The sequence below is a fragment of the Chinchilla lanigera genome, unplaced genomic scaffold (genome assembly GCF_000276665.1).
Source record: "Chinchilla lanigera isolate Chin_1 unplaced genomic scaffold, ChiLan1.0 scaffold00022, whole genome shotgun sequence".
Lineage (NCBI taxonomy): Eukaryota > Metazoa > Chordata > Mammalia > Rodentia > Chinchillidae > Chinchilla > Chinchilla lanigera.
The window spans coordinates 5,544,447-5,563,471 of NW_004955423.1; the positions used below are offsets into that span (position 1 = coordinate 5,544,447).

Here is a 19,025-nt window from a genome sequence, read left to right on the forward strand (position 1 = left end):
CCTGTAATACCAGCACTTGAGAGGCTGAGGCAAGAGGATTGCTGCAAGTTAGAGACTAGCCTGGGCTACGAAATGAGCTCAAGGCCAGCCTGAACTACAGAGTGAGACCCTGTCTCAAAAAGACAAAAAAAAACCAAAACCAGAATGTCTAATAGGTGAGTGGTTAATTCAGTTGCTTGGCACACAATAACAAAGGATATAGGTTGGATTAATTACATCTGCAAAGAACAGAAATATCCCTTGTTGAAGAATGCATTTTTGACTTTAAAGTCATCTGGAAAGCTTGTGCTGCTAATTGTAACAATTAATCAGGTAAAAGCATGTAGCTAACTCAATACAAAACATTAATACTGGAAAATAACTCTAATATCCTACTGACGGAGGATAAATGTATATATGTCATTACTTATTTCCAAGTAAATGGTTTTTCACAGCCATCAACTCATTCCCCTTGTAAATAAAATATAATTAAGATCTTAAACAAAAGAGTAGTTTCTATACTTTCAGAAAAGCTAAAAATTTATAGTTTTCTAAAATAATATACTTGTTTTAGTATACTATATAAACATTAAAATACTATACCTGTAACATCTTCTGGATCTGATACAACAATATGTGCATTTAATTCCTGTAGCTTGTGATGTAGTTCTTCTAACTTCTTATTTGATTTTTTCAAAATGTTGTCTACGTAAGCCAAACTTTTTTTATCTGTTGTAACTTTCCTTAGATTTTCAGCTCCTTCTTTGATTTTCAGTTCTTTCCTTATTTCTCTCTTGATTCGATCCTTGATATCATCCAATTTCTGTTGCACCATTGTATCTGAAAAGTCTAATTTCTGAACAGCACTCACATTCTCAGAAAGCGGAAGAGTTCGGGAATCCCCCTATGAAAACAAAACAAAAAATAAATAGGAGTTTAGGAAAGTTGGCGGCTTAAAATATACAGCATTAAGGTTAATAGCGTTTTGCTGGGGATATAGTTCAATGGCACAGAGCCTGCCCGGCGAGCACAAAGTCCTGAGTTCTATTCCCAGTGCCGAAAATAAAAACAACCAAAAAAGAAAAAAGATAATAGCATTTTTAGCATAAAGAGAATCTTTATTAATTATATTAACTTCCTTAATAGGCAATGGTTTACTAATTTACCTTTGTTATAACCACATAAAACTGTAAACTCAAAAACTGCCCATTGGGTCAGGGGTATAGCTCAGAGGCATAGCACCTGTCTGCAAGCACAAGGTCCTGAGTTTGATTCCAGGTACAACAACAATAACAACAAAACAACCTGCCCACCCACTAAGTAGCATTCCTTGACAAATATATTAAGATAAAGTAAATACAACATATTTACATAGAACAGCATCTCAGGGTTGGATCATGACAATGGATTGGATAATCTATAAACCCAAGTTAGATCCCCACTATGAACCTTGATAAAGTCACTTAACCTTTAAAATACCCAGTTTAACTATAAAGTTTAAATAATATTAGCTACCTTTCAGAAATAGAGATAATTTAAAATTTAAAAAGAGAAATTACAAATATAATTCTTGGCCCACTGTAAAGTAGGTGAGCCATTTTATTTTCTACAAAAAAAACTCTTAAAAACAAACTACACTGGTGTAGTGCATGTGCCTACAATGCCCACTCCTGGAAGGCTGAGAGTGGAGGGCCACTTCAGCTTAAGAGCTGAACCAACCCTACACAAAGTAACAAACTTGTGCCTTAATTCTATGTAGTAAGCTCAGATTTCCCAAATGTCTTGACTTATGGTATCCTCAGTATCTCAGTAAATTTTTCCCTTATTCCCCTACAGGCTAAAAGAAGTATCTAACAGTTTACTGAGTAGTAGGGGACAAATAATAAATACTTGTGTTTTAATAACTTAGTCACTAGCTGAAATAATAATAGACATAAACTGAGAAATATTTTTATTTCCTTCTTAATAACCTTTGCCTACTTCTTTTTTTATTTTATTTTTTTGGGGGTTTTTCTCCGGTACCGGGAACCGAACTCACGACCTTACGCTTGCCAGGCAGGCGCTTTTGCCGCTGAGCTAAATCCCCAGCCCCACCTTTGCCTACTTCAACTCTTGCTTCTTTCCATTTGCTTCCTAAATTTCAATCTTTTGACCTTTTACTGAAAGGTCAAAAGAAATTATGACCTTTTACTGAAAGAGACTGTTCTCTGGCTCATTTATGACGCATGCTGTATCTTTGAGATGTACTGCTTCTCTTTCTGTCTTCAACTATCTCTTCCAAGTTCCTCTGTGGTCTAGTTATTTTTTATTATGTTTCAAAGTTCACCACAAGTCTTTCTGGGAAAGATTTCCTGCTCAGTGACCACCCGTAGGATTCAGCTAAATGATTATCCTCTGTGATCTGATTCTACCGATCTTATTGAAATAACTATCTCTTCTATTATCTAACCATTCCAAGTCTTTCTGGGAAAGATTTCCTGCTCAGTGACCACCCGTAGGATTCAGCTAAATGATTATCCTCTGTGATCTGATTCTACCGATCTTATTGAAATAACTATCTCTTCTATTATCTAACCATTCCACAGACTAGACTATGAACAACTGAGAATAGGATTTGTTTGGCAGATTAATATATTTTTAAAAAGTGATTTGTTTGTTTGTTTGTTTATTTATTTGAGACAGTCTTGCTATGTAGGTCAGAGTGGCCTCAAACTCATGGTGAGTCTCCTGCCTCAGCCTCCTGGGTGGTGGGATTATAGGTGTGTGCCACTATACCTGGCAATTTGTCTATTTTCAAAATGATTTGTTATTTTTCTTTTAGAATTCAGGAAAACCTGACACTGCTGAAGAACTCATACTTCCTTTCTCTGATAAATAGAATTTGTACTCCAGGAAGCTCGAAGGGAAAGTTGACAATCATAGCAACAGTTAGGTATAAACTAAATATGGTTAACATGTTTGCTCCATCTTTTTTTTCACAGATCTAATTTTTTAGTAACCATATTTTTTGCTGTGACATAGCTCAAATGCCTTTTGGAATGAGCAAGGGATACACACAACATAATTATTTAAAACAAACAAATGTCCCTTGACAGCTGATAAGAAAGGTTCTAATACTTCCTATTACTCTCTCCTTTTCTAAAAATTTTAGTTGCAATAAACATTAAAATATTGGATTGTATACTTTTCTTACATTTGAAACAATTGAAATAAGATATCTGATCTACTAAATTGTGCTTCTACACTTAAAAGAACAATTACTATAGTTCATACTGTCAGGAGTCATTACTTCACAATGAAAAAAATAGTCTCAACCTGGGTAAATTAAATTAGTTGACATCAAGAAAATAAATACCTACATAATCAATGACAATCTTTACTGATAATCTTTTTAGTAGATTCTGTTACAGGCAGAAGTAATTGTCTGAACTATAGGTATTCAATAGTTTAGCTCACATGAGCTGCACTAAGAGGAACTGTCTTTGGCTACCGATAAAATATATGCTATAATTCATGTATATAATATGTTTATTTTTAATATTTTTACTATAACTGTAAAAGAGGGTACCATAACCCCAGAGAAAAATTTGAAATTGTTTTTATGACTCTAATGTATCAATGTCTGGTTCGATGGAAGTGGTTGTAATTCTTAGTGAGCTCCCAAGGGGATTGTCAGAAATTTTTTATCTAATTTCACTCTGTGTGCTTCATCCTTGAAAATAGCCCTTCACAAGTGTACATACTGTAAAATGTGATGACATGAATAAGGTGTAACTGTCAAGTGAGGGATATTTTTCTCTGGGACGATAGGTCTTTAAATTTCTCTTTGAATTCAGTGAGAAATTATATATATATTTCTAAACTTAATAAGCAACCTTTTTTTAGTATTAGTGTGTATGTAACTATAGCAATATCATGAGTGAAAACTATTTGATATGCTGCTAAAAACCTCTTTCAATTCATTAAATTATTTTCTAAAACAACACAATATGCCCTAGTTAATAATTAAAGAAGAAAATTTGGATGTTTGGTTAGTAACAGTAAACTTGTACGTTGAAATACTGTTTTTTTTTTTTTTTTTTTTTGGTTTTTCTCCGGTACCGGGAACTGAACTCACGACCTTGCGCTTGCCAGGCAGGCGCTTTTGCCACTGAGCTAAATCCCCAGCCCTGTACGTTGAAATACTATTAACCAGGGCCTGGGGATTTAGCTCAGCGGCACAGCACCTGCCTGGCAAGCGCAAGGTCGTGAGCTCCATTCCTGGTACCGGAAAAAAAATCCCCCCGCAAAAGAAATACTATTAACCTTTCACTATTACTAAATACTACCATGATTTACTTGTCAAATTGAACCAGCATACGTATACTTTCACCCACCATTTCACAACTCTATTTGGGCCCAGGCTGGACAACACAGTAAAATCTTGTCTCAAAATTAAAAACAAAACAAAACAAAACAACTAACAAAAACTGGGGATGTAGCTCAATGTAATGGTCCTGTATTCAATTCTGAGTACCAGGAAAAATTAACTTTTTTATGCTTCTCCCCCAATAGACATCTTTTTCCATGTTTTTAAATAAAGTTGAATTTAACTTGTAACCATAAACTCCCTTTTAAAATTCACTAAATACAAACAGAAAGTATAGAGATAAGAATGAAAAGAAATCCCACGAATTAATCCTAAACATAAAATTAAGCTCTTATCCATAATGTAGGATTTGCCACCAATTTGCTGAATTAAAATAAGCCCAATAATTTTAGTGTCTTTTATTACTGAAATCTTATTTTAGCTATTCTACTATATTCATATTAATGTAACACATGGTATTTACATTCTTTTTTTTAAACATTCTTTCACCTTGTCCTTCTTATGCTGTTTTTCTTGTTTTCTACTATCAAAATGCACTGTCAACAAGAAATTGTTTGAAAAATAGTTCAACAAATCTTTTATGATAGTGCTGGTTTGGGGGATATTTTACAAGGGGAACAATATAATACAGGACACATTTTTATAAGATTATTTATAATAGTCACCAAAGAATCATATACAAGAGAGAGCAGGAAATCTATCTACACACCAAGACCAAGGAATCCAGCCAAGGGCCTAGATCCCACAGAAATGTCCTGAATGAGTCCAGCTGAAGACCTAAAGCTCATAACAATGCCCCCCACAAGTCTACCTGGAGGCCCAGAGCCCATAACAATATCTAATGCAGGCCTGTTTCACAGATCTGCGCTGAGAAGGCCCAAAGGTCAGTGGTGGAATCTAGAAAGTCTGTGCCAGTGGGACGAAGGATCTGTGCTAGCAGGCTGAGGGATCTACAACTGGAGCCACAAAGTAATGCTCTAAGTAAGAACCAGAGATCCCCTGAAAGGTACCACAGCCATCCTTAGCAACAGTGAGGTCCCACACTCCTCAGATGATGAGGATGGCCAAGTTCCCATCAGGAAAGCCAATGCAGCAAGCTTCTTCAGGAGACTGAGCTGTGCACATTCTTTCCCTCTGGAGCCAGGAAGCGATGCTCAGAGCGAGGACCAGAGCTTCCCCAAAGTGAACAGAAACCATTCTCAGTGCCAACGAGGTCCTGAGCTCCTCGGAGGATGAAAACAGCCAAGTTCACCAGGAAAGCCAGCATGACAAGCTCCTCCAACAGAACCAACAGCTCCTTACAGCTTCTACCAGTTCCCAACAGCCTCACTACTTCTCCAGTTCTGCCTCTATGCTGCTGGCAACAATCCTCAGGTGGGCCTCCCACACCCAGCCAACATGCTTACTCAGTTCAGATGGGGGTTATAAGCTGACCACCAGCTGTCAATCCACCACAACGATCAACCCATCTTTCTATGTTTAGTATACGTTAAAATCCCTATCATCTGTAGTCCTAAAGCAGTTACTAATCAGAGGCTCAAATCCAAACATGAAGAAAGCATTGTGAAATAAATAGCCTGAGACTCTTAAAGAAATTGAAATTATTTTTGAAGTAAGGTTTCAAGTGGCAAAATAAGAGAATAGAAATCTCAATGAATTAAAAACAAAGTTACAAGATTTTTCAAAGGAACCACAAAATAGGAAAAACTCAATGAACAAGTGAAGTAGGTTAGACAAAGACAACTAATTCGTATACTGGCAGACAACTGAGGAAACTACTCTGAACTCATCATATAGAAAAAAAAGGAAAAATTATGAGAGATTAACAGGCATGGAATACAAGAAAGCAGATTCAAGAGCCACCGAATACCAACTACAGAATTAGAGAATAAAGATGTCAGAACAACACCATACAAAAAGATAAATAAGTGAAAATGTTCCAGAATTGAAAAATGTCTTAGACTGAAAGATCACACCACCTTACAAATGAAAGTAGTAATATATCAGAAAGGCATCTTATCTACTAATTTTGATTTATGAATAAATGACGTTTAGATTGATAAAAAACTCTTTAGTAATAAGGAAAGACCGAAACTTGCAAACTTCTATAGGATTTTTACCCGGTATATTAAAGTCTTCAAATATTGCTCATCCTCTCTGAAATGTTACCTTCCCCCAAATTCTTTTCAAAATACTAACATATTAGGAAAAATTAAATTGACAACGATTTAAAAATCATGTTAGCAATAAGCCAAGCCATATCACAGAAAGATGGTTTTCATAAAAATGAAGTTGGAACCAAGGTGTAGTGGCAAACACCTGTAACCAGCTACTTAGGAATCTGGAGCAGGAGGATCAGAAGTTCAAAGGCCAGCGTGGGGAGACCTGGTCTCAAACAAAACACAAAAAGAGCTGAGATACAGTTCTGTGGTAGAATGTTCCTGGGTTCCATCCATGTATTGTGGGGGAGAGTAAAAAAGAATTGGACATAGATGATTAAAAAAAAATAAAAACAGCAATTCCCTTTGACCTAGTAATTCTAACTTTAGAAATCTAAAAAAATTAGAAATTATTGTTATATAATCAATTCAATAATACTAAAATTAATCGACATGTAAAACGATAACCATTGATAATTTCCTACCATTTTGTCTGTAATTTGCTAAGTCCCCCCTATTATTATGTTATCCTTCTTTTACTCTTCAAAATAAAAAAAAAAAAATTAATCAACAATATGTGCAAGGCACTATACACAAATTCTTTTACAAAGCTTATGAACCATGGGACTTTCACAGTAGTATATACTCTTCAGGAAGAAAAAGTTCAGGATGCTAAATGTCATAAAATAATTTCAAGCTGTCTAGAGAGCAAAGAAAATGTATTTTATTTATGTCTTTTGTTAAGCTGTTAAGTCCAGCCTGATACACTGCTATGTAATCCCAGCTTTATTTCAAATTATGTTTAAAACAACGCCAGAAGCCAGGCAGGGGGTGGTACATGCCTATAATTCCAGCATGAAAGAGGGTGAAGCAAGGGGGCAGCCTGGGCTACACAGAGTTCAAGGCCAGTCTCACCTAAACAGTGAGTCCCTGTCTCAAAAAACCTAGTAACAATGACAAAAACAACACAACACAACACAAAACAAAAACCATGAAACACATTAAAATATTAATAATAATTATTTCTGGGCTAAAAAAGAAGAATTTTCATTTTGTTCTTCAAGGTTTTCCAGATTTTTCTACCTTTTTTTTTTTCAGTCTTTTTGAGTCAGGGTGTCTACTATACAGTTCAGGAGGGCCTTCAGCTCACTTGGTAGCCAGCCCAGGCTGGTCGCCAACTCACAATGATCCTCCTGCCTCAGCCTCCTGAGTGCTGGGATTACTGGCTTGTACCACTATGCCTGGCATTTTTCCACTTTTTAGCAATAAGAATTTCTCCATTTTTAAAAAGCTTATCTAGTAAGGAGACAAATATCATTTAAAAGAAACAAAAAAATAACATTTATTTTATTCCACTTTTGACAAATGTTAAAAGCTTGTAATATCTTCTATAGTCTATTTGCTATTTACCTAGGCTATTTTTATTCACCACAATTCTATTGCAAGGAATGAGACTACATATTCTACTCTAATTGGAACACACCATGTGCCAGCCAAGCATTTCAAATACACAAATGTGTTAATGTGGGATTGATAGATACAACCACTTTTTATTTATAAAATAATGAAATTCTGGTTTTAGGCTAAAACATAAATTGACATTTCCAATTTTCTATATTTAAACAAACTCACCGTAAGGTTAAGAAAAACACTGAAATAAGAACAAGACCAGATTCAAAGAACAAAATGAAGAAAGAGTCTGTCACTTGTGACCAAGTACTTCATTTGGGGAGAGACAGGAAAGGATGTTTATTCTTTACTGGCAATGTTCCCAGAGAAGAAGTGAAAAAGCTGTTTCTTTCTCTACATTTCAGAAACATAAAAGAGTCTGAACTGAGAGATGCCAAGAAATGTTAGCGTACTATGAAAACTCACCAGGCATAGTGATTCACGTACTGTTTTAGCTAGTAGGAATTTCAAAAATTGTTTAGCCTAACTCCTTTGATTTTAGTTTGGAGGAAGGCAGGTTCAAAGTAGTTTAAGCAAGCAACTAGCATAAGATTACAAAGAAAAGTCAGTAACATGCTTTGGTTCAGCACAGTAAACTTCTGACTCTTGGTCTGGTGCACTTTCACTGTGTACCACCTTCTTAAAGCGGCCCTTCTGGAATTACCGGTTTAACATATAGTTGAACTGCAGCCTGACTGAACTGACCTGCATTAATTCATGGATATTACCTTCTGTAAGTCAGGGACATTGACAAACACATTTCCACTCCCTACTTTTACTATAATCTGACCAAGAGACAGAGATAGCGACATAAAAAGAATTATGATGTGTTATGTACATGTACCAACACCCTACAACAAATGTAATCATTATGGGCTGTAAACATGAACCAATATAAATTTAAAAAATAATTTTGCCCTACTCTGACCTTGTATACTTCAAGGGACAGTACTCTTGACTAGAACACAAAAGAACAGTTTTAAACACCAATGCTCTGCCACAAGTTATACAAACACATTTCTCTTTCCTCCCTTCTCATGTACTCATCTGCAAATGGGGGCTGGCTTTCCTATTAGTTTTTAAAATGTTTTATTTATTTACAACATTCACACAACATTCATTGAATACTGTACTAGGTAACAGAAAAACAATGATGAAAACAACAGGTTCATTCTTTTTGAGGTATTCAGTTTATTAAGGAAGACAGATATGAAAACCAAATACTATGTAGAACATCAGTAGGTGAGAACAGAAATTAGGTCATACTGTGTTATCTGTTTTGACCAGAAAGCTCACTTAGAATGTATAAGCCGGGCTGGGTGATGGACACCTGTGATCCTAACACTTGGGAGGCTGGGCAAGAGGATCTCCGTGAGTTTGAGGCCAGTTTGACTTACATAGTGACTTTAAGGCCAGTCTGAACTACACAGTGAGACCTTGCCTTAAAAAAGAAAAGAACATTTGAAACTAGACTGGCTGTATATAAATTTTGATAGTCCAATCATGCTAAAGTTCCACTTCCTCATCTGCAAAATGAAATAATTACTGTAACTATCCGGACTGTATTACTTTTAACTCTTACAAGGGCTATGCCCAGGACTAAGAAATATGCTTTCATAGCTACAGAACAGTTCCTGGCACACAGCGCTGAAGCAGAGGGGTGCTGTGTGCCTACCCCTCCCTAGTCCTGATGAGGCAAACTCTGGTTTTTTGAGATGCAACAAATTACACACATCAAATTCTCACTTCATCAGGCTGTCTTGTATCTAGAAGCTATATACAATTCTTGTCAGAGAACTAAACCCAGGATTTGGATGAAAGTTTTCATCTTCCTTTTCTTTTTGCCTGGAATACAGACTAAAAGCCTGAAAATCCAACAACCATCTTGTGACAGTGAGGGGGCAAATGGGACAAAGACCAACAACACATTATGCATGGCCAAGCAGAGACAGAGTGAGAGTCAGAGTCCCTGGTGGCCTTACTGAACTGCTATACAGGTCTCAGCTGTGACCTTGGACTTCTTATTTTAAATGAAAAATAAATCCCTATTTAAGACAAAAATCACATAGGACCTTAGGTAGGTGTGGTGCCCCAGACCTACAATCTCCGAATTCTGGGAGGCTGAGGCAGAAGGACTGTGGGTTGGAGCCTAGCCTGAGCAACTTATCAAGTTAGCAAGACCTTGTCTCAAAAACGGGGGTCTGGGGGTATGGCAGGAGATACAGCTCAAAAGAGAAGGCCTTGGGATCAACCTTAAGTACTGCAAAACAAACAAAAAGCAAAACAACAGTAAAACACAGGACTTTACTGACCATTTACAATGAGTGAAATGCAAACTTGGGGCAAGTCCTGAGCAAAGCAATGAGACGGTCTGACCTGTGGTTTTTTTTTTTTTGTTTGTTTTTTGTTTTTGAGAAGGTCTCACTATGCAGTTCAGGTTGGCCTTAAGCTCACTTTGTAACTCAGGCTGGTCTTGAACTCGTAATGATCCTCCTGCCTCAGGCTCCTGCTGGGATTACAGGAGTGCTGGGATTACACGCATGTGCCACCACGCCCAGCTGACCTGTGTTAAGAAAAGACTCAAAGAGAAGGGGAAATAAAAAGAATGAAGAGGGATGGGGATCTAGCTCAGTGGCACAAGTGCCTGCTGGGCATGCACAAGGTCCTGAGTTTGATTCCCAGTACCAAAAAAAAGAAAAGAAAAAAGAAAAAGAATTAAGACGTGTTACGTACATGTACCAACTCCTGCAATCATTACTGCAAATGCATACTAATAAAAAGTTAAAATAAAAGAACAGATTCAAGCGATGCAGAGAAAACTCTTACGAAACCATGGCAGACAGTTAGAAAACTGCCTTGAAAGCATCTTGCCTCCCTTCCATACTGACTCTGGGGTAGTAGCCTGGTGACACTGTAGAAACGACAGTTCAGTGACATGTGGAAAGTTTGAAGTTCTGGCCTAAAAAAGGACTAAGCCTCTGTTTTTGTTCTTGAAAAATCTAACTGCTATGTGAATCGATTCAGGTCATTCTGTGACAGAGGCCCTGGAGGATGAGAGAAAAGCACGGCAGATTCTCCAGCCATTTCAGCAGAGGTGCAGAACATGCGAGTAGACACCCTATTTCCCTCAGCCATGAGCTGAATGAAGCTGTGTAAGTGAGCACAGGTGACATCAGCTGAAGAAACACCTACTATCCCCCACAGAATCTTGAGGTGAGTTTGTTGTGCTGAAAGAGACACATAACACAGAGGCTATTATAGTGATCCAGGCTCTAAGTAGTCTCTTCATCTACAATTACTATTAATTACTCCTTGTGGACTCTAATGGTTCGGAAATGTCACAATTTACTATGGAAACGTTAACAACATTATGACAGAAAAAGCAATCTTAGTTTTCTTTCCTGATTAATACCTTCTTACATACAAACTAAGCAGGAGCTAGGTATAAAATGACAATCCTATATCCCCCAAAAAAGACAGCTGCATTGTTGTCATTTTAAAAAGAGACATAAATACTGACTGAATATATGTGCTATCTGCTGTTACTGGACAGTGGACTTTGAGGAGTTAAAAAAAAAAACCAAGATAACGTGTATTTATAGTAAGCTAAACTAAGTTCGGATCATGTCTCCAACTCTAATTGCCTAGTACCTGGGTCATTTTAGCTTCCCCCCCTTGTTTATCTAGAAATGCCCACTCCAACAGTGAGAAGCCTGGCTCCTACCACTGACCATGCATTTACTTAATTGAACCATTAGTAATGTATATAGCAGGATCACAACTGTTAACAAGTACCCCTATGGGGAACAACTTTATCACTGTAAACCATTAGTAATGTATATAGCAGGATCACAATTGTTAACAAGTACCCCTACGGGGAACAACTTTACCAACCAGAGTATAAGGGCACCTTGGTACTCACAGTTGGTTCCTGGAGGTGCAACAAGTATTAAAATGCTGAGTACCAAACTGCTTTGGCTGAAAGGGTAGCAAGTCACAAGGCAAAAGATTCTGACAAGTTCTAGCTTGACTAGTACAGGGCAAAATTTTCATGTCAAAATGGTTGGGTATAAAGTTCAGTGAGCTTCAAAATACCAAGTAATTATATGCTTATCAATTCTTCAGCAAATCTAAACAATATAGCCTAAAACAAAAACCTGCACCTTACACTCAAAACAGCTTTCATCCAGTGAGGAAGATAAGGCAACATTAAAAAATGGTAACTATAATGAAAGAGAAGAACTAGAATAAAGCATGAAAAACCCACCCATAATTTTTATTAAGATGTTAAAGCAAGCCTCTCCAAGACACTCTGTGGAGGTAATGTTTATTCTAAGACTGACAGATTATTAAGTGTATCCAAAAGAACAGAAAGGTGTCCTTGGTTAAAGAATTAAAACAAAAAATTAGAGTTGACAAGATGGAACAGACATCTCTCTGCTCTTGCCAAGTATCAACACCCTAGAGACACAACACAACACATAATCCTGAGTGTATGAAAAGTGGGATAAGGAAAACAAACCAGTTAGGGACTTCAGGTCATGAAAAAGACAAGGTAGTGAATTCTCTGGTTTTCTCTTCATCACAGACTTCTTCCTCCAAAGCCAAAGGGAGAGAAAAAGGAAACCCCAAGAAAAACCTGCTTTCTTTGGCCAACGAACCATGCAAGAGGGCAGCCCAGGATATAAAGCTTTTTGACATTACCAGCCCCTCTCCAGCAAGCATGCTGGTTCCTACTTTGCTGGGCAAGGGGTACTGAGTGGAGACCCGGACTTCCCACTTGGTAGCAAGCAGGTGGTCCAATTAGTGTGGTAGCAGCAGGTTTCCCAGCGCACTTAGCACACTTCTTCCTCTGCCTGTAGAGATGCAGTGGAGGAGCTGAATATCTGCTCTCCATCTTGTAGAAGCAGAGCCCAGAAGGATGCTCACTTTCCCCACCGGTGAAGAAGCATCAACAGAGAACAAGTGAGGAATCTGGTCCCCTGCACCGTAAGAGGACCCTAAACCTGCAAAGCATGCATGGTTTTTCTCCCCTGCCAGGACAGCATCAGTAAAGATGAACTTATGAATCTACACTCCCACTTGGCAAAAACCAGGCAGGTCAAGATAACATTCCCTTCTCTTACTAACATGGTGACCACAGAGAACCATTCCCACATCCAGCAGAAGATGACTCAAGGTGACACTCTGGTCTCCTACTTGAAAAACATCAATAGACAAAGAGGGTTTTAAACATTTATGTCCCACCTGGTAGGGGCAGGTGGTCTAAGAAAGCAATTTCCTACCTTCAAGTGGTATGTTACCAGTGAAGACCAAGTGGGAAAATTACAGTACCACTTTGACCATGCATGGGCAGGTTTACCACTTAAAGATAAGAATGAGGGTAAGAGTAGTGAAGAAAGATTATGGGACAGAGATAGGTGGAAAAAAGAATTCCTTAAACCTGCATAAAAAGCCTTGGGCAGAACAAAGCCACATATGAATTAACACGCAAGGCAGTTTGAGGAATACTACACTGTAATCATGAACTCAGGTTCAGAATAAGTTCAGGTAATAACCAAGCAAAGTAAAGGAGAATATCAATGCAAATGTCCAGAAAGTAAATAATCATTGGACCCAGAGCCCACAAATATAGGCTAGAAAGAAAGTAACTACCTGTTAAAAGAGAAGATTTAAGTATAGTTTCATAATATACAAAATGTCCAAGAAACAAGTTTTTAAGACAGATGTCAACTATGCAATGACTCAGATTGAAATTAACGGGCCATTATTTAAAGCAATTATCATAAAACATCAATTATGAACACTTTTGAAATCGATGAACTCTAACCCTTAGTGAATGACAGAACATTAAACAAAGAAAGAAGTTATGGAAATAAAAAATGTAATAACTAAATAACAAAGTGTGCTGGCTCACTGGATAGGCTTACTAGCAGACTGAAGATGACAAGAACAAAGAATAATTACATTTGAAGACAGACCAACAGAACACAACCAATCTGAATAACAGGAAGGAAACATAATGGGGAAAAATAAAGAACCAGGCACAGGAATCTGCAGTACAACAGCAAGACCTGAATTTGTGTTACTGAGATACCACAATGAAAGGAGAGAGTATGTGACTGATAAGGTAAGTGAAAAGACAATGGTTGTTAAACTTGCAAAATCTGGTAAAAAGCATACTTACAATCTAAAGCAGCTGGGAAATCCCAAAAATGATAAAGCCAAAACAAATCAGACAGAACTCATAAAAATTAGAACGAAAACATCTTTTGAAAGCAACAAGAGATAAATGATATATTTCTCAAAGAAATAGCAGCCAGCAGAAAATGGTTCTGCATTTTAAGTGATGAAAGAAAGAACTATTACTCCTAAATTCTATACCCAGTGAAATTAACCATCAGGAATTAAAGGGAAATAGAAGTAGTTCAGTAAGATAAACTAAGAGCATTTGTCATTAGAAGTCCTATTCTTAAAGAATGGCTAATGGAAGTACTTCAAACAGAAAGGAAATGTTAACTGTTTCAGGTTGCTAACTTCAGAAAGAAAGATAAAGTAAAAACAAGGCTAAATGTAACAGACTAACAGTCACTTTATGAATTTTTAAAATCTTATTTACAGTTAAGGCTAAAATTATATCATCTGATAATATGCTCATGTAAGGGTAATAAGATGACTATATTTTCAAATAGGGAGAGAAAAGAGGGAAAGTAAAACTCACTTTTACACTTCATTGAACATGGTAATATTGTCTACGATACATTAGCCATGCATAATACCCAAAGGAACTATCAAACAAGCAAAAAGCTAGTTAATATACTAAAAAAAACTAATAAATCTAAAATGTAATTCTAAAAATGTTCAAGTAGCCCACAGGTAAGCAGAAAACAAGGAAGAAACAGGGAACAAATAAAAAATGAACAATGAAGTAGCAGAGTTAAACCCTCACACATTAACCATTAAATATAAAAGTTGTAAAAAAAAAAAAAAACAAACCAAAAAACAGACATTGGTACAGTAGGCTAAAAAATATATTAGTCCCTCTTTACATGCAACTTCCTGTTCCATGGTTTCATTTAACCACATTCAACTAAGGTCTGAAAATATCAAATGGAAAATTCCAGAAATAAACAGACTTCTATCACCTATTTTTTTCTTCCAGTATAGCCTTCTGATTATAGGTATGAACCACCATGAGACTTTGGACATAAATTGTAAACTGCACACCATTCAAGTAGTGTAACAAAATTTCACGCCATCCTACTCTATCCTACTCTTTGCCCATCATATCTATAGTGTATATGTTAGCTACCCATTAAACTCATCTTGAGTATCAATCAAGGTATCACAGGCAAGTATTCAGTAACCCTCATGTAGCAATGGACCCAAAGCACAGGAATGGTGATGCTAGTAATTCAACTATGCCGAACAGAAACTATAAAGTACTTCCGTGAAGTGAAAAGGGCACGTTTATTATAGATAACTAAACACAGGAAAAAAAATAGGGTCTATAGAGTTTGGTACTATCTATAGTTTCAGGTATCCTCTGGTGGAGTGAAACGTATCTCCCTTAGATAAAGAAAGACTACTATACAGCCTAAACATAATTATTGTAAAGAGCTATAAAGATACTCACTCTGAACATAGGTAGGCTGAAAGAAAAAGAAAGAAAATACAAATATTAAAAAGAGCAAAACGGACTATATTAAAAACAAGAAGAGCAGTAGTATTCAAAATGAAGTGGGATGTATTACATCCTATGGGCATTTCAGAGATCTGTGAAACTTCTGATGGAGATGACAATAGGAGACCTACCAATAGGGAAGTGACTCAGGCAGAGGCAGGCTCTATGAAACAGAAAGCACTAAAAAACTAATAAAACGAAGCCTGTAAGTACATAAAAAAAAAAAACTACAAACAAAATTTGGGAGGCACATTACATAAATTCTCAAAACTGAATATCCTTTTAAAAATGGAATTAATGCTACATATCTGAAAGGACTATTAAAATGATTAAATCAGTAAAATATACACAGCTGTTGTAGTCTGGCATTATAATTTGTTCAATTATCAAGGGAACTACTATTACCATTATTACTAAATATGCCCCCAAAGCAGACAAAGGATAGTTAGGTATCAAAATGAAGAAAACATGAAACTAAAATTATTTTTAGGTGTTAAGCTTAGAGTAGATCTATTACAAAGATTTCTAATATTCTAGAATATTATATTTTAAATAAGTAGGCATAGACAAAATAGCACAGCAGCAGATCTACTTTAAGCTAATGATAAAAATTATCTGCTTTAAATAAAAACAGGCAAATTACAAAAGGAAATGCCCGGGGATTCCTCTGTTGTTACTGAGAAGTGATCAAATTAAGGTTACTGAATGTATGAGTGGAAGGATGGATAGACAGGAAGGGAAGAGAGGGAATCTTACTTGGGGTTCTCACGAGATGTTTCATTTTACTGATTAGCTTGGAGAAATAGAAAAGCAAGTTGTCCACTTAAAGCTTCCAGATGAAGGGAAAAATGAAACTGTATGAACAATACAAAATAATTTCCCTAAGGTAGTAAAACTAATGAGCCAAATATGTGATAGTTATTCAGGAATAGAAACAATAAATGATCGAAGTATTTTACTTGAAACACATTAAAATTAGTAAGCAATAACATTTTACAGGTTTTGATAAAAATGTGTAAGAAAAAGTGCTATCTTCCCCTTGTTCTTCACAATCGTCTTTGTCTCTGCGGATCACACACGCACACAAATCTTTTAAAAGTATCATGAAGGCAAGGTGTGGTAGCACATAACTGTAATCCCAGCCCTCAGGAGGCTGAGGCAGGAGGATCACCATGAGTTTGAGACAAGCTTGGGCTATATAGCTAGATCTCTCAAAAGGAGAAAAAAAAGCTATCATGAAGGTTTCAGAGCCAGACATCTCATTTCTGGTGTACAAATGATGAACACCAGGTTTGGGAGTAACAGTTGTGGGGTAGAAAACTGGGGGAGGGAAAAAATACGATGTTACTGGGTATTTTTCAATATACAAGCACTATTAAATGTATATATAAATTTACACTAAACATATGTTTGTTTTATAATTTTAAATATGCAATAGCCTTGCTGTTACTTATATACTTAGTAATATCTCCCTCATTTTTGTAAAGTTGGTGTTCACTAATCTTAATATGTTAGAACAATTAAAATGGCACAAATGTATTCCACCAGTAACAGTCAAGTGAATTGTCCATTAGTTGGTATCTTAAATGGATTCTGACTCATAAGCTAATTTAAAGTACTTTACATTTTATGGTATATTATGTTAATATGTTTTTAATAATTTATAATGTAGCCCATGTAATCCATTTGAAGGAATCATACAGATTATTATATTTTTACCATTTGAGAATGTAGTTTGTTTTGTGGTCTCGACAAATGGATTGACAGCTTGCTTTACTGATAGAATGTTACTGGAGATTGAACCCAGGGCCTCATGCATGCTAATTAAGCACTCTACTACTAAGCTATATCCCCCTGAAATTTTTTACGAGTACACAATAATCATAATTGAAAGCAAGTTTTTCCTACCTGAGTGATATTCTAAAAAGATGTAGACTGATTAAGCAACACAGAGATATTAAAGGTAAAGAGAAAAGGAGAGACAAATTATAAATTAAACCTATTTAATGCACTTTTGGTACATTATACACATTTCAATATAATAATTAACAAATTTCAATATTAAAATACCCCAGAAAAGATTCTGAATTAATTTCTCTAAAACAATAAGCACAGTATTGATAAGTCAAAAGGTTATTAAAAAAACTTTCACCTTTTATAAAAAAGTATAAAACTAATGATACACAATAAATACAATCTAAATTTTAGTCATGGTTCTGTCACTATTTTATTATAAGGTCCTTAGCAATTTTGGGGGTGAGGGTACTGGGGATTGAACAGAGGGCATTCACAGTGAGCTACATTCCAAGCCTTTTTATTTTTTATTTTGAGACAATGTCTCATAAATCACTAAGTTGCCCAGTCTGGGCTCAAGTTTATGATCCTCCTGTATCAGCATCCCAGACCCCAAGGATTACAGGCATGCCCCACCATGCCTAACCGCAAAATCCTGAATTGTGTGTTTCCTTTGTTTCTTTTCTAAAATGCTGTTAAGTTCAGCCATACTAATTTCAAATGATTATTAAAAATTTGATTAAGAACCTTAAAAGTACAGTATAAATACCATACCATGGAACGTAAAGAAACAATAAAATTATAAAAACCTCCTCAATATAGTAAGTAGGGAAACAGCCTAGAAAAATTTCTTCTAACATTCTGTGATTCTTAGATTTTTAGCATCTTAATCACAACCTACTTCCAGCAAACCTCCTTCAGTTAATCTCACCATCAAAACTAATCATCCCTGTATTTTTTTTAACAACTTGGTATTTACACATTGTCTACCTTGTCCAGTAACATGATTCAAATACTTCTCTGTGACCCTCCAGAGTGCATCTCTATACTAATTCCCAGAACCAGGTCCGCATTTCTAATTACCTGCTACGTACTTCACTTTAAGATTTTACTGATTTCAAACTCAGCACGTCTGAAAACAAACACCTCATGCGCTTTCCCAAACCTTCTCCGGATTTCCACTGATGATGCCAAAATCCTCCGTCATCCAGTCTCTTATTTTTTATACTTTCTTTCTCTTGACATACCCAGTCAGATGCCAAATACTACATTATCTACTTTCTAGCCTCTCTGCAAGATCTCAGTCACAGTCTCAGAGTCAAAGTTGTCAGTGTGAAGAAATAAAATGTATACTGAGACCCGGTTATCTGACTGGACAGAGTAATACTGTCTTTCAAAACGTCCAAGAAAGAAACACAATATTAATAAATCATAACTCTGAGGCTGTTCTTTTGCTCAATATATGCTTACATTTAATTTTCCTAAATCTTTATCATTTTAACTCAGTAACATTTTTAGAATGATATATATATGTATATATATATGTGTGTGTGTACATAGTACAGTATAAATACCATACCATAGTATTTAT

At 36.1% G+C, this 19,025-nt stretch overlaps 1 protein-coding gene across 1 annotated transcript in view; it reads right to left on the reverse strand.

Annotated features, from left to right (window-relative positions):
* Positions 1-19,025, reverse strand: part of Pkn2 (protein kinase N2) — a 108,419-nt gene that overhangs the window by 77,430 nt on the left and 11,964 nt on the right. The window contains exon 2 of the mRNA XM_013514513.1: positions 583-883. Coding sequence (XP_013369967.1) covers positions 583-883 — 301 coding nt within the window. The remainder of the gene's footprint in view (positions 1-582; positions 884-19,025) is intronic.